The sequence below is a fragment of the Mytilus californianus genome, unplaced genomic scaffold (genome assembly GCF_021869535.1).
Source record: "Mytilus californianus isolate M0D057914Y unplaced genomic scaffold, xbMytCali1.0.p SCAF_9, whole genome shotgun sequence".
In the NCBI taxonomy this organism is placed as follows: Eukaryota; Metazoa; Mollusca; class Bivalvia; order Mytilida; family Mytilidae; genus Mytilus; species Mytilus californianus.
In genome coordinates, this window is record NW_026262745.1 from 57,575,273 (window position 1) to 57,593,315 (window position 18,043).

The following is an 18,043-nucleotide window of genomic DNA, read 5'->3' on the forward strand; positions in this document are numbered from 1 at the left end:
TTAGCCGTTTAATTTGATGAATTCTAACAATTTGAAAAACAAAAACAAAGAATCATATTCCAAGATGTACAGACTGTTATCATTTTATCAATCTTCGTATATTATAATCAACCCTTGTAGATAGTGTTGGTGGCATGATTTTGGCAACGTTTATTTGCCTGTCAATCTATGAGATACAATGTCAGATCATGTATACTCTCATAGAACTAATGCCAATATATGTCAGATCATGTACTTTCATAGAATTCATGTCTATATATGAGAGTACATGTACTCTCAGAGAACTAAATGACTAATAACAACTTACAGTAATACAGTTTATTTAAGATATTTCATTTGACTATACAGTGAAATGGAACGATGTTAATGCAGAATATATGAACACTCATAACTAGCTTGTAAATGCACATCATGTATAAGTTTTGTGTTAGGTTAAGACATTGAAAGAAATGAATATTAACAATGATAATACCTAATATAGAAGTTCATAACAAATTTTGAATAATTTTTCTATGAATGCTATACTATCCTCCAAAGTTGTTTACATTGAAACTCTGATAAAATATCAGTGGTCTTTTAATAAGTTATAAGTTATAAGTAATCAACATCCTAGCACTATTTTCATCCTTTTCGTGCATGAACATGAACGCTAGATTCGTCTTTTTTCAGAGTAAACAGAATGAGTGAAAACTCTTACAAATTATTTGTTATTTACATTATGGAACTCTCTATACAGGAGGCATTGGATTTACACGTCCCCGTACTGATCGGACGTGGCTGCGTTTTTATACATCCCGCACAGCCAAACCGACGCTCATCTGTGACAAATATTTTACTGCCGCTAGGAAGAAGACCAAAAATGACCATATTTGTAATCCCCAGTAACCCTCACGTGTTTTCTTAAGCTGGTTCTGTGTCTTTTTAAGTATTTTCAGGGAAAATTAGACATTGTCAATAAGCATTTGCCTGAAAATAACACAAAAGACACAGAACCAGCTTAAGAAAACACGTGAAACAAAATATTATCATATAGCATATATTACATATCATCTAACCCAATATTTCTAAAGTATCAATGTCAAAGGGATATCATAAGCATGGTTGTCGAAAAGTAAAGAACGGCTATGAAACCACCAAATATATAGTTGCTAACACGCTACAAATTTGAAAGCTCTACGTATAAATTTACCAAAATAACACAACATAATAAACCTGCTCGAAACTGGATACTTGTGAGTTTCTTCAATTTGTATTTTGTTTTACAGTGCGTTTAAGAATGCAATGTATTTCATCTTCAACGCTGATTCATACAATAACACACATAATAATGTATGATACAGATATCAAGAAACATATTATAAATGCTACATGTGTGAGTCCCTCTTCTGTTACATATAATTTATTAATATCACATATTAGTTTGCAAGAAGGAATGAATATAATACAAAATATGTGTAAAATAATAATGTCTGCTGTCATTTGCATTTCCTTAACAATATAATCATGATAATGTAATGTTAGTATTACCCTTTCGTCAAGTTCAGAAATTCTATGTAAACAGAAAATCATACATGTTATACTGCATATAACATTCATTGTCAAATCTTCGATTTTTCGGGACTGTCTAGTGGCACTGTAATAGGATTTTGAAGATATAGCCTATTTTCCTGTACGATCTGAGTTGAAATTGCCATTGTAGCAATATTTTGAAAGTATAGTTTATTTTCCGGCACAGTCTGGTTTTTGTCATATGGAATCTCCTCGTAGCCTTCGTTGTAATTATTGTCCTTTATACAAGAGTAATGATTGGTATCTTCCAGTTGTGTATATAGATTAGTCATTTTGTCAGTCTTCACCGTATCTTCATAAGTTGGTGGTGATGATCTCATTATATCTTTCAGACAGCGAGGTTTCAGTCTAAACAATCTGAAATAAATAATTGATACTTAAAAAGTTGGTTTATTAATGTTTTTTGAAAATTTTCAAAAAAGAAGTAAGTAGCAAATTAGATGTTATGTTTATCTAATAAAAGTGAGGTGTATATTCGTTATTCCTTACCATATTCCTATCATACTGTGGATTATTTATGATCCAGGGGTACTAATTATCGTGGATTTCATTACTGTGGATTATTTATTATCTGGGGGTACTAATTATCGTGGATTTCATTACTGTGGATTATTTATTTTCCAGGGGTACTAATTATCGTGGATTTCTTTACTGTGAATTATTTATTATCCGGGGGTAATAATTATCGTGGATTTCATTACTGTGGATTTTCCAAGAAAACAGGTGTTCATTGAAATAGAAATTTCTAATAAGCTTGTATGTAGGATTTGTTAGGAATACGAAATCAATTATACACAGCAGTAAACGAATCCACGCGTGATAATTCGAACAGGACAACATTTTTCTCATACATAAAGGTATCGATACATTATCAATAATATTACATAAGACTTTTCTATTACTTCCATCACCTTTTCTGGTAAATTTACAAACAATGAACATGATGTAAGCAAACACAAAAAGGAAACTAATTTTGATCAAATTTTAACATATATAATATATGTAACATATGTCTGGCATCAATCCAACGTACTAAAAATCATCCCTTTGTTGCTCCTTATAATACTCGAATCTCACATTCCTGAACATGCTGATCATGATCAATGATCTCAGTTTTCATCAGACTGAACTAAATGACTTCGATAAAGATAATCATTTATGCACCTTCTTGCATAGAGAATATTTATTTATTATACTCAGTTGTTAAAATCATCTTGAAAATTTTTCTCAATTAATACTGTAATGTATATACATGTACATGCTCTGTATCGGACCTTTGATTGAACTTTTTATAAGTATTTGTATTCGTCTAGGAAGTCAAGTGTTTGTCGTTTAGGACGACATACTAGGACATGCAAAGTTGTACAATGATGCTGTTAAGTGTTATTTTCACTCATTAAGTGGGACAAAACAAAAATCGATGTAGGTATGTAGCTCATCGTCTATTGCTTTCGGGATGTAGTTCATGAGTCATCTAGATATTAACTAAACATACTTACATAAAAATTGCGATTATAACAATCAGCAGGACAAAAACAAGTACAACCAGAGCTCCAACTATTGAAAGGAAGTCAAACGATTCGTCTTTTTCATCTGAAATTGACAAAACGAATTACAAAAAAAAAAAGGATAGACAAAAAATCACAGGCTTTCATTTCTACATACACCAAAGACACGACGTGTAATGAAGGATTAATTATTGTGTATATCTTCGGTATTGTAATTGTCTTCAACAGGCCTTTGAAGTTATCATTTGTCAGCCATATGTACGAAAACATCACGTTAATACACTGATTTAAAAGTTTCAATATTAGAAATTGAATTCAGTTCATAATCGCTTCTACATGTACCTGGTTTCTCACATAAAATCCCTTCTATCTGATCTCTTACGAACAATCGCTTCTATCGGTGGTCTTAAAAATGTACATACAATCGCTTCTATCATGTGTCTTAAAAATGTTCATATCATCACTTCTATTGGGTGTCTTAAAATGTTCATACCATCACTTCTATCGGGTGTCTTAAAATGTTCATACCATCACTTCTATCGGGTGTCTTAAAATGTTCATACAATCGCTTCTATCGGGTGTCTTAAAATGTTCATACCATCAATTTTATCGGGTGTCTTAAAAATATTCATATTATCGCTTCTTTCGGGTGTCTTAAAATTACTATACAATCGCTACTATCATGTGTCTTATAAATGTATATACAATCGCTACTATCGGATGTCTTAAAATGTTCATACCATCACTTCTATCGGGTGTCTTAAAATGTTTATACCATCACTTCTATCGGGTGTCTTAAAAATGTTCATATAAACATCTATCGGGTGTCTTAAAATGTTCATACAATCGCTTCTATTGGGTGTTTTAAAATGTTCATACCATCACTTCTATCGGGTGTCTTAAAAATGTTCATATAATCGCTTCTACCGGGTGTCTTAAAAATGCAAATACAATCGTTACAACGGGTGTCTTATAAATTTCTATACAATCGCTTATATCGGGTGTCTTAAAAATGTACATACAATCGCGTCTATCGGATGTCTTAAAAATGTACATACTATCGCTTCTATCGGGTGTCTTAAAAATGTACATACAATCGCTTCTATCGGGTGTCTTAAAAAAGTACATACAATCGCTTCTATCGGATGTCTTAAAAATGTACACACAATAGCTTCTATCGGGTGTCTTAAAAATGTGTATACAATCACTACTATCGGGTATCTTATAAATGGATATACAGTCGCTTCTATCGGGTGTCTTAAAAATGTTTATACAATCGTTACTAATGGGTATCTTAAAAATGACTATACAACCGCTACTATCGAGTGTTTTATAATTATATATACAATCGCTTCTATCGGATGTCTTAAAAATGTACATACAATCGCTTCCATCAGATGTCTTAAAATGTAAATTCAATCGATTCTATTTGGTGTCTTAAAAACGTATATGCAATCGCTTAATTCTATCGGGTGTCTTAAATATGTACATACAACTGCTTCTATCGGGTGTAAAAAATGTATATACAATCGTTTCTATCGGATGTCTTATAAATAGATATACAATCGCTTCTATCAAGTGTCCTAAAAATGTATATACAATCGCTACTATCGGGTGTCTTAAAAATGAATATACAATCGCTACTATCGGGTGTTTTAAAGATGACTATACAATCGCTACTTTCGGATGTCTTATAAATGTATATACAATCGCTTCTATCGGATGTCTTAAAAATGTACATACAATCGCTTCTATCAAGTATCTTAAAAATGTGTATACAATCGCTACTATCGAATGTCTTAAACATTTCATACAATCGCATCTTTCGGGTGTCTTAAAAATATACAGACAATCGTTTCTATCGGGTGTCTTAAAACTGTACATACAATCGCTTCTGTTGAGTGTCTTACTTAAAATCGCTTCCATCTGCCAGTGGTTTATTACATAAAACATGTATCTTCTTTATTTCAATGCAAAACGTTGTTAATTGTTTTATTCCTTTGATAAATTCACGAATGACACTAACATGTACATTCTTAACAAAATATTCATTGAAGAAAAATCATCATATATCACACAAAATTTAAGTATTAATATAATAAAGAAATGTAATTTTCTGTACCTTTTTGAGGAAGATGTGATGTTGTTTTTTTAATCAGTGATGAAGTAGTAGAAATCTCTCCTGAAGTTTTCGTAGATATGAATGAAATGGGTTTTGCTCTGGTTACCCGTGCTGTTTCCAACATTGTAGATGTCTTCGTAGATGTTACTGTAGTAGTTGTTGTTGATCTTGGTGTTGTTGTCGTTGGTTTTGTTGTTGTCGTTGGTTTTGTTGTTGTCGTTGTCGTTAATGTTGTTGGTTTCGGTACTGGCAACATTCCTGGGCATTGAAAATTTTATAAAATGTTGGTAATGATATATTACTGGTCGTTTTCTATTTTTTTCTCTTTTTAACCTAGCTTACATAGTTATGATAAAAGGATTAAATAGTCAATGCATCACCTTTTTGTGTTTAAAAGTACTTTCAATTGACGTAAATTTGAAAGATTTTGGTCTATGCTAGTTCCTTTTTTTTTCTTCCTCTACTTCTATGGTCCATTTTATTTTCAATAGGTAATTTGAATATTTTGCTTAACACGGCGTTTTAGAAAACAATACTCGACCATTTTTACTCAGTACTTTTGTAATAAATATATCTAATGATCAATTTGATTTATACAACAAACAAATTGTCTTTTCAGTTCTTTTTTATAGTGGATTGCAAAAAATCATGTAAATTTCATTTGTCAATAAACTATTACATTAGATAATAACCATGATAATGCGTATCACTTCGTTTACAGGAGTCCATAGATAAGCAATATTCAAAGAACATTAAGCTCTTACCGAAACAGTATGCTGATTTGTCAACATTTAATTGTGTCAGATAATATGTTCTGTACGTGCCACAGTTTCGTACTTTTATATTATATTCTTGTACACAGGTACCAGTCAGTCCTGATCTGCAGACTTTTCTATTTACAGTTTTATCTCTTTCTCTTTCGTCTGGTATACTTCCTAAATTATGTACAGATTGAAAGTTAATTGTTTTTGCATTGAAAATACTTTACATAAAAAGGCACGACCGTTTGCTTTTAAAATCAACCTTTTAATGATGAACAGAGTATAATCTTCCCTTTAAAAAGAGGCGGAAGATATCAAGAGAACAAGCAAAATTCATAAGTCGAAGAGAGACTGACAACACCATGGCAACAACAACAACAAAAAGATGGAAGACAACGAAATGACAAAAAAACAAATGTGTAAATTCGGCAATAAGTCTCATTCGGTGACGTCACAGTCGAGGTATCGTCTAATTATAACCTGTACACATTACTAAGCATGAAAAAAATACAATAGGTACAGTGTCATGTTATGATCGCATTTTGTTTTCCTGTGAATCGGTCCTTTTGTTTTCGAGCGCAAATTAGTTTTCATTTCGAGTAAAATTACATGCGATCAGTTCGATTGACTCTGATTTCACGAGTATGTCAGTAATAGTTATCCCATGAGGACGCGGTATGTCAGTGTAAGATCATCCCGATGGCCGGAGGCCAGAGGGTGATTTTACACTGACACACCAAGTCCGAGTGGGATAACTATTTTACATCCCAGCTCTTCTAGACTATATAAAAAAAACATTTACGCTTCATAACATCTAGTTCAGAATGCCATACATTAATTATAATATACTTTATATATTACTATATAGTATATACCCTTTATGAGCCCCGGATGCAATGTTTAAATATGTTTAATTAACAGTGAGTTTGTATCCAGTCGTCCTGGTGTAGGGGTATGAATCGTGGCTTCATATGCTAAAGGTTTTGAGTTCGACTACCCGCATATACACTGGAAATTTCGTGGTTTTTTTCTACATAAATTTTGAAGGTTAGTCTTTATTCCGAATAAATATTTCTTAGTTTTATTGTGTGTTCAACATTCCTGCCAAAATGTTACAGAACAAAAGAAAGCATGCAGAACAAAGAAACTCAAGGTAGGGTGATCTGGTAGGGGTGATCCGACTCAGATCACCCCTGTTAGAACAAAATAGTTGGGATGTAAGTTTTATTCGTGATAGTCAAACTCACTTTTGATCAAATTAAAGTTTATCAGTTTTCAATTGAATGTTAATTTTCTATTCTGAATACATTTCAACATAACCTAGCAGTATAATCACTAGGGGTTTATGTATGTTCTGTATAAGCTTCCTTTCTAAAGAGCACGACCATGGCATACGGTTAAAGGAGGACATTGAGCACAATGTATCGGCCCAAACTAATGTGAGCAATCATGTCTTACCAGTTCCCAAGGCTGGTCAGACGAGACTATTTGTCCATTTGTTTAGTTAGGTGAATGTTTTTGACAAATTTCGTAGGTATACATATTCAATGTTAAATATGCAATTTACTGTTATGCTTTAAAAGTAGAACATCTGCTTAACCGGTGAAAGGGATATAGTACATCCATAATAGATCCTTCTTTGACCAGTGAACCATGATTTTAACTATCTAGCAAAGAAGTAAATTTAAATGAAAGCATCAAGAATTAGTTTTCTGCCACAAAGAACACACACACATGCTAAAAAGAGACAGAAAACCTAAGCACCACGCATTTTGATGAAATTGTTAAAAAATAGCATTTTCAATCTCTTTTAAAAACAATCGTGTTGTACGTACTTTGAATCTGTATTTTGAAAAGTTCTCATTTTGACACTTCCAATTATTTTTCAAACGTTTAGTGCATCAATATATCACATTTAACATCATACTGCGCAAAAAAAAATAATAATATATAATTGCTCAATAAAAGAAATAACATAACACGACACTTTACCTTCTGTTAACACATTGCAATCTACAAAGATATATGTTTTTTTCTAAATTTTAAGTGTGGATGTTCATCTAACAATAGCGTAGTTGGACATATCTATAAAATATATATTACATTAACCTTTCATCCAGAGAGGATAGAGAGTGCCGCACTGCATCATGGGAACACTGTAATTGACAATGTCATTTCCGGTCACACTATCTATTCTATACCATCCTGTTCTGAGTCGACTATCTTCTATAGCAACGTCATTTACAGTCAGCGTATAATTGGAGGATCTTTTCAATTCACCTTTCAGTATATCATAATTACTACTATGACAAGGGTCCACTGAAAAATAATTATCAATTATGTGGATTAATTGTGAACACAATGTCGTATTCATTTAGAATCCTCTATTATATTAAAAAGATAAGTATAATACAGACTCACCAAAGATACTAAGCTTATAATTTAGGACAAGAAATGCGCTTTTCGTCTTCATAAGTCTCAACAGTGCATCTCGAATTAAAATAGTTGGAATGTGTCAAATCAATAAAAAGAGCATTGAAAACTAAAATGTTCAACAAAGTACTGTCAAGTCTGGTTGAGGCAATCTATTCCGACATCTACAAGCCTAAAGAATACTTGTATGCACTTGAACACTTAAATTTAATGTTTTTTGGCCTTACACTTTGACTACACAAAATGCATGCCATAAATAAAAATGATATCAAAGTAATGGGTTAGGGAGAGTGTAAATCATCGAGAAAGAGTATATTTGATGAGGGCCATTATTTGACCTGTGAAATTATTGCAAAATTATAGTAAAATTTATTTAGGCCTTTCGTAGTTAGAAATTGCCACGTACTTAGCGGATAGCGGAGAAACAGCAATTTTAAAGGTTTTGTTTTTACCCTATCGGGGTTCAACCATCTGCACTCGAGGCAAAGACGGTACCAATAGAACACCTAGACGGTTTCTTCTTTAGTAATATTTGTATAATGTCATAATATACTATCTTAATTATAAGTTATCGCTGTACATTTGAAGCACCATATAAGCATTTTTTTTTAAATTCTAGTTTAGCCATTTGTGCCCAAAGGCAGATAATGACAATTCCAAAGCACCCACTTTTGAAGAGACGTAAAATGAGAACAAACCAAAACCTACGCCAGGACAAAATGAGGATCCACTGTGCTTTAGGAGGAAAACCATAAAATTTACAAAAGACTGTGAACTGAAAATTGTTTCAAGGCAATACAAAAGCCTTGTAATCTTAATACGTGTAAGTATAAATAAGTAGATGTGGTATGAGTGCCAATGAGACAACTATCCATCCAAGTCACAATGTGTAAAAAGTAAACAATTATAGATCAAAGTACGGCCTTCAATACGGAGCCTTGGCTCACACCGAACAGCAAGCCATAAAGGGCACCAAAAAGACTAGTGTAAAACAATTCAAACAGGAAAACCAACGGTCTAATCAATATAAAAAACGAGAAACGAGAAAAATTTATGAACGACACCAACAAACGACAACCACTGAACAACAGGCTCCTGACTTAGGACATGTGCATAAAAATGCAGCGGGTTTATACGTTTTAACAGGCGCCAACCTTCACCCTAATCTGAAACCGTGGTATAACATTACAACATAAAAAGACTCACAATTAAATATCAATTGAAATGGCTTAGCTCGATCAAAAAGACAATACACAAAAACAAGTAAATATACACTGAACGAATAAGTTTGATCTATGACACAATATAAATAAAAAAGATGTATCAATGTCAAAAAGACAACTTTAACCTAGGACAAAATGGCGTTAAATAAAGTAACGTACACAGGTAAATTTAAATATAATAATTGTATATATTCTTGGATTGATTGATTGTTTTTTGTTAAACTACAGTGGCAAATATTTCATGCATTTTCCGGACGAGAACAGATAAATATGTAATACAATATAGCAGACCTATTAGATAGGTCGAACTGAATGTAGCACGGGATATGTAACCCCCCCCCCCCCCCCCAAACCCATTCCCCCCGAAAAAAGTGGATACGGTGTTCGATAGGGGTAGAAAGTTCGCCTTGCAACAGGACACCTACGGACTTCTCAGAAATGTTGCAGGGGTTCTTAACAGTGGTCAGAGTGGCATTCTCCTTACACGAGGTCAATTTAAAGTCCCCATTTCGACCAGACGGGGCTGCGTTTGTATACATCACACACAGTCAAACCAAACGAACCCTCCTATTGTGGCTACAGATTTACAGTCGAAGCGGGAGAAGTCTAGCTGTAATTATATTCCCATATCCCAGTCAACACATTATCAATCACAATAAACACTTTGTTCGGCGTTTTACTTTAAAAGAGGGACGAAAGATAACAGAGGGACAGTCACACTCATAGATCGAAAACAAACTGACAACGCCATGGCCAAAAATAAAAAGACAAACAGACAAATAAAAGTACAGATGACACAACATAGAAAACTAAAGACTAAGCAACACGAACCCCACCAAAAAAACTGGGGGTGATCTCAGGTGCTGTCCCTTTTTGAGGCTGTAGCGCTGCTTTGGGGTCACAGACTTTGATCAATCAAGTAGCCACTGATTTAGAACTTAGAGAACTAGATTTTTCTTATAAATATTTGCATTGTAGTTTATAAGTTATGCTATAATAATATGTTGACTACAATTCACATTACAGAGTTTCAACTGCTATACTCAATATAAAAATAAGGAGATGTGGTATGATTGCCAATGAGACAAATATCCACCAAAGTTCAAATGAAGTGGATGTAAACAATTATTGGCAACCGTACGGCCTTCAACAATGAGAAAAACCCATACCGTATGGTCGGCTATAAAAGGACACGACATGAACAGTCCGTTTTCGTTTCTTTTAATAAAAAATTATCCTCAAACCTGTTACACAATTCGCCCAAAATTTATCATGAGCGAATAATATACGAGTAGGAGAGAAATACGTAACAAATCGGTATCATTCATATTTTACCTGGGATTAGTTTTCAGACAAGAAATTGTAAGTTTAAAACTACATAATTTAACTGTTGATTAAACAGAAACGTTCCAAATGTCTAATTATAGATATTGTCAAATACCGATTTATTTTTAAAGATTTTTAGTACACAATTGTCAGATATTACCAAATGTTTTAAAAAAAACAGGGAAGAAGGAAGAAAAAAAGCATAATACATAACATTTTGTTTTTACAAATAAAGAATACAATTAACACACTAGGGTGATCCTCAATACTTACGTTCACATCCAGGACTAAAACCATTATCAGACGTTTCTCCGGTCGGACAGGGAAGCTCTGACCCTGAAATATATATACAATTTGTACATGTATAACTCCTGCATTCGTTCGTTTTTAAAATACCTGAACATATGAAATTGAACTAAATAGCATTTTGGAATTTTTAAATTATATTATGATATGCTAGTTTTGATTTTAAAAACAAGCATCATTGCAAATGTTGTAGATGCATTTAGAATATATTGGGTATGACGTTTATCATAATGAAAAACTCTTACAAAACAGTTTTTTCTTAAATTTCTTGTAAAATAAGGTTTAGCCGATATCGCTGTACAGGATTAACAGCATGATATTATGATATTTATGGTCATTGTTGTCTACGTTGTTTAGGACATCAACTCATGTTGTGATCTACTGGAATCTATCTCCACTGATGAAGAAGAACGCGGGTAAAATATTTTTCATGTTGTTTATTCGTTGCCCAATGTATAACTCACCAAAGCAATAAGCCTGATAGCATGGGGTTACAGGAACCAAACTGTAGACAAGATAATTGGTGCAATTTTTCACTTTTATCTGATGTGAATAGGCACAGCAATTTCCATTGTAGTTCGCGGCACATGCTGTAACTGATCTTGTCTCATTTGTTACCGGGTAGGATCCTATAACATTAATAATACATTTAAAGGCGTTTTTATTTTCTCACGATCATGAATATTTATAAGCAGGTTTCAAATTAAGTAATTAAATTATAGCTTTAAATCATAACTATTAACTAGTGTATATGTTTGACATTGATACAAAGTACATAAATACTTTATCTAAAATAAATTACTGGAGCATTAACATTTATGATTTTCAAATTGTATAGATGTTTTGATATATTTAACATTATAATAACACATTTAAATATCTGACGCAGGTGGCCTTTTTTCTCCCCTTTATTATGTTAGCAGCTTGAAATCTTTTATGAAGTCTTAAATTTAAAAAAAGTCTTTCAAACATGAGTTGTTCAAACATAATAGCATGTTAAATTTTTAAAAAAAGTGAGAGAAAAATGATTAAAATGTGCTAAAATATTGTTTTTTCAGAAGAGTATCTACCTTACTGAAATATATAAGCTTAAAATATCTATAAAACAAAAATAATTTTGAACAAACGGCACTGTTTACAGAAATTTGTATTTCATAATTCTTCTGAGTGAGACGTATAGTAGACTGTTAGTGTTTTCATCGCCCTAACATATAATTGAACATTAACCATACAATCTTCACGTTAGGTTTTACCATTCATCCATATAGATGAAATTGTCCCACAACGGAAACCGCCAACTATACATTCTGTTGGCATTCTTTCGCCTGCGTTGCTGATAATTCTGTACCATCCTGACTCCAGCGTATTATCACATAAATGTCCGGAACTTTTTGCAGCAGATCGTCTGGATTCATCCAATGAATCTAAAACTTTATAATTCATACATGGATCACCTGTAAATGCAAATATAAGCGAGTTTGATTCACTAAAAAAAATACACATATTTGTATAGAAAGAAATCACAAACAGAACCTATATGTTATCATCTCTGACACAAATTTTCCGGAATGAACAAAAAAGTCATGGTGTTTTTTATATAGTGTTCGAAGAGGACTGCAATCTTAACAAAGGAGTTCCTTTTTAGTGGCCTACTTTTAAGTAGTAACATACTTTGTAGGAGATACTGAGAGGAAACACACGGCCAAACAAATGTATCAATAGGAAGATATAGACTTCTTTTAAACTGGGTTTTACTGTGTGTATTGCTGTGTATTTGTTTATTCAACATTGGATAGAGTTAAAGGGAGAAGTTTGAGATCTCACACAACAGGTTTAACCCCGCTGCATTTTTGCGCCTGTCCCAAGTCAGGAACCTCTGGCCTTTGTGAGTCTCGTATTTTTTTCTTTTTTTTCTTGAATTTTTGTTCATTATATGTTTCGGAGTTTAGTGTGGCGTCCATTTCGGTGAACTATAATAATGAGAAGATGTGGTATGATTGCCATTGAGACAACTCTCCACCACAGACCAAATGACATAGAGGTTTACAACTATACGTCACCGTACGGCATTCAACAATGAGCAAAACCCATACCACAAAATCAGCTATAAAAGTCTGAAATGACAAATGTAAAACAACTCAAACGAGAAAACTAACGGCCTGATTTATGTACAAAACAATGACGAAAAACTAATATAATATACAGCAACAAATGACAACCAATGAATTACAGGCTCCTGACTTGAAACAGGCACATACAGAATGTGGCGGGGTTAAACTAGTTTGTTGGCGCCGAACCCTCCCCCTTACCTGGGACAGTGGTGTAAAAGTACAACATAAGAACAAACTATAAAAATCAGTTGAAAAGGGCTTAACTCATCAGATCAATACAAAGCAGGAAAAAGAAACGCAGGCAGGACATGGCAGGGTAATTACGCATCCTCATAACAAAAAGACAATAAATACAGATCTTAGAGTACTTGCAGTTACTGGCAACTAGTTCAATGCCAATAACAACTAATAAAACAATCATGCATCTAAGGCTTAATTATACGTTATTGTTTAGAGGTCAGCTGAAGCTGTGCTGGATTTTCTCGCTGCGTTGAAAACCCATTGATGGAATGGGGCTGTTTTCTGCTCTTTAGTCGGGTTGCTGTCTCTTAAACACATTCCCCATTTCCATTATCAATTTCTATTCGTATGGAAGTGCAGCTAGAATGTGCCTCGAAAAAAAAAGAATATATGCAACGGGAAAGTTGGTCGTAAAACTTATTACGGTTGTCGTAGGTATAAACAAGATCAACAGAGTAGCCAAAATTTTGCTTTTCTCAGTGAAAGAACATCATTTGTATAGTGAAATATAAATTTCGAGAATAATCCTAACATCTTTTTTTCTCGTAAGAAACCCTTGCACAAAGGCAGAGTACCATATCAAATAAGTTATTAAACAAAGCCAATCTCTGTGTTTTTAGTTTCAGGAATAATTTTGGTAAAAAATACATAAGCCATTGAACATGGAATGACAGCAAAAATACCATGATTTCTTCATATTTCACTCTTCACAATAACCATAAAAATACATATACTTTGATATAATGTTTACAATGGAAAAGTCAAATTTTTGTATAAAGCTTTAAATACGACAAATATGATCGAAGGTAGGATACTATTTGGTCGTTTTTTCCCTTTCAACTTTCCGTTAATATTTCGTGACCCCTCTTGCTATTTCCTAGGCTATGCATTTAAATTCATATTTCCAAATCAGGGGTTTGTTTTCATTATTGTTTCAGAAAAATAACATTTCAAATATACTTCTGGCAAAATATTATGGAATTTTGTTTATTTTCGTATATTCTTTGTACATTTTAGAATTCAATTTTTGTCATACATTGACAAAAAAGATTTCGCGACTTCTTTTTCCTGTTCAATTTCACAAATAAGCTCACGTACATATCTTTCTTTTTTATAATATTGATATATCTAATATTCAGTATTGAAAATAAGACTTTAAGAAAATAAAAGATTTTTAGTTAAATTTCCACAGGAAACTTTCTTTTATAAAAGACCTCCATCGAAGGTAAATGCACTTTTGAACCTTGTGTTAGAGTTCTGTAATTGGGCTGAATAGTGGGTTCATTATTTGTACGAAGTTTGGATGCTATCTCATTCAAAAATACCTTCTATATATCTTTTTTTTTATTTAAGTGAATAAACTATATTGAAAAATGAGCCACATCTAAATTTTGTGCGTCAGAAGCGCCTTTCCGGTTTTACCTTGATCAGGAAAATTGTTGTTCTACATTTACAAATATATCAGGTATAAGCTCTCACCTTTTACCGAAATTGTCAGTATTCCAAAGCATAAAATCGATAGACAGAATTTTATTTTCATTTTGTAAACAGTTATGAGAGCAATTCCGACTTCATTTTAAATCATTATGCATGAACGCTTTTGTAACTTCCTTGTTGCACTTGATCAGCTGACTTAATTCTACATTAAATACATGTTCATTGTATATACTGTAATAGTACTTTAAAACAGGTATTGATTTTACATGTTTTTTTTTTTTCAAAAAAAAATAAAATCATACAAAGCATCTTTGAATATCTTTTGTTTAAATATACAATGATTTCTTTAGCTGTTTTTTTGTGTGTCAGGGTTTATTCGTCAAAATATTTTTACGTTATTTGTAATCCTGACGACAATATGCTGTACTTCCTATTGCATCATTCTTATAACTTTGCACATCATATGCCTCTGCTAGCAATATGATTACAAAAAAAAACCGTAGTTTATTAGACAAGAACCTAAAAGTCAAAGAAACGAGAGATCAAATCTCGAAAAGTTCAATAAAATACCTTACATGATAATAAATTCCTAAGTCAATCCTCAAAAATATAAAACATAAAAAGTCTCCCTCCCCCCCTCTACAGGTAGAGGAAGTGAATACAGTTGGCGCCTTAGAACATACAATTTTACTCAAACTTCAACGTTGCTTATTCAAGGAACGACCATTTAACTTCAAAAGGGGGGAGGGGATATGGTTTTTTCCAAAAAAAATATTCTGATCCCCATTTTGATGAAAAAAAATATTGTGGTCAAGTAGATGACATAAAAAATATTCTGAATCCAGATTTTCCCCATACCTTATAGCGTTAAATTTTGAAAAAAACCATACCCCCCACCCCCAGCCCTCCCCTTGAAGTTAAATGGTTGCTCCCTTTATAAGTTAGACTGGACTTGATACATTTTAACTTTTAAAATATATCCTTTCTGCAATTTGTAAACAATGTAGTGAAATTTTTTCCACATTTGACAGGTTTGAATTTAGATATAAATACATATATATATATATATATATACATTCACTTATAGGGTCTTTGCATCGGCACTAAACACATTTATTTAAAAACCAGTTGTTGGCATGACACGGGTTATGTTCTTCTCATATATGTTATGATGGTATGATACTAAACCCCTAACGGGAAGGATTGTGCCTGATATTCATATGATGAAGACATAATCTTTCAATCAGTTTAATTGAAGTCTGGAGCTGGCATGTCAGTTAACTGCTAGTAGTCTGTTGTTATTTATGTATTATTGTCATTTTGTTTATTTTCTTTGGTTACATCTTCTGACATCAGACTCGGACTTCTCTTGAACTGAATTTTAATGTGCGTATTGTTATGCGTTTACTTTTCTACATTGGCTAGAGGTATAGGGGGAGGGTTGAGATCTCATAAACATGTTTAACCCCGCCGCATTTTTGCGCCTGTCCCAAGTCAGGAGCCTCTAGCCTTTGTCAGTCTTGTATTATTTTTAATTTTAGTTTCTTGTGTACAATTTGGAATTTAGTATGGCGTTCATTATCACTGAACTAGTATATATATTTGTTTAGGGGCCAGCTGAAGGACGCCTCCGGGTGCGGGAATTTCTCGCTGCATTGAAGACCTGTTGGTGACCTTCTGCTGTTGTCTGTTCTATGGTCGGGTTGTTGTCTCTTTGACACATTCCCCATTTCCATTCTCAATTTTATGTATATATAAATGATACTGAGTAACAAAGTTTGAATTCATGATTTCATTTTAATGACAATTGACAATTATGTACAGCTAAGGAAATTGGGTACATAATGGCATAATGCTATTTAGTTAAACAGGAAGATAATGTCATGACACTCTTACGACTAGAGCTAAAGATACTGGGATAAACAGAAATCAATATTTGCCGACTGAAACATTTTTCTTAAATATTCATTTAGAAATTTCACTGAAATCCTACAAAAGGGGGAAGACTGACCTTCAAGATGAAAATAAATATAGAAAAGACCTTTTCATCTTCATGATCTTAGATTACTGATTTAGATAATTTAAAAGAATGATACCAGTTTTATAATTGTAAAAATTTCAGTTTTATCACAAAAAGATATTCTAATCCCTTACCAAAACAAATATTTTCTATGTCGAATTGCTAATGGTATGGATATATTAGTCTTTTAAAACAACAATATATCATTCAGAGTGCCAGTAGGGGAGATACCAGTCTCTAACCAAGAATAATATTTTGGCATATCCTTTTTGCTCTAGGTAGGCTATTTTTTACATCTTATTTGCTTGTTTTAACGGCCATTATCGTCTCTAATCTAAACCATTTTTACTCAACTAACATGCCACTAGCAAGGGCATGCAGGTCTCTTTCCAAAATCATCCAAGATGCTAGTGATAAGGGACATTTAAGTCTCTTCCAAATGATAAAGGTATTGCCATACATCATTCTCCAACCAATACAATACTGATCTTTGCTCGTCCAATATACCAGTCATATATACAGTAAGGGACATGCTAGCCTCCATGAAATTAATATACTTCTATTAGGTCGATCTATCCTCGTATTTACCTCTTGCAAAGGCTACAATTGATATATCATTATTTACATTAGGAGGAAATAGAGCGGAAATTCATTGGACTGATTGTTACAATGGTTACGATTACATCACAAAGTATTTAGGTTTTTTACCTCTGTTCGTCTTCAGTTCAAATGATATTGCATTATATCTAGGTTCAGTGTTATGCTCATTTAGTTATGGATTTTTTATTATTTTTTACAAATGTATTAAGTATTAAGTATGCATGAAACATGGCCGAACCTGGACATATAGTATTTGGTTGAGCTTCCAGGGATGGGGGAGATCTTAAATATTTTCAAGATAATCATTTGCTATTTTGGGAATGTTTTAAATTGATTCAATTTTTATATTATTCACCAAATAACTGAAATAGATTTAAAAATCAATTT

The 18,043-nt window shown here is 32.8% G+C and overlaps 1 protein-coding gene across 1 annotated transcript in view; it reads right to left on the reverse strand.

Annotated features, from left to right (window-relative positions):
* Nucleotides 1-303: 303 nt before the first annotated feature.
* The window catches only part of LOC127715964 (uncharacterized), a 29,551-nt gene continuing 11,811 nt past the window's right edge, over nt 304-18,043 (reverse strand). Inside the window, exons 7-14 of the mRNA XM_052222067.1 lie at nt 12,502-12,734; nt 11,713-11,877; nt 11,216-11,278; nt 8,070-8,279; nt 5,964-6,134; nt 5,200-5,457; nt 3,069-3,162; nt 304-1,926 (exon numbers count right to left, since the gene is read on the reverse strand). Coding sequence (XP_052078027.1) covers nt 1,599-1,926; nt 3,069-3,162; nt 5,200-5,457; nt 5,964-6,134; nt 8,070-8,279; nt 11,216-11,278; nt 11,713-11,877; nt 12,502-12,734 — 1,522 coding nt within the window. The 3' untranslated portion in view covers nt 304-1,598. The remainder of the gene's footprint in view (nt 1,927-3,068; nt 3,163-5,199; nt 5,458-5,963; nt 6,135-8,069; nt 8,280-11,215; nt 11,279-11,712; nt 11,878-12,501; nt 12,735-18,043) is intronic.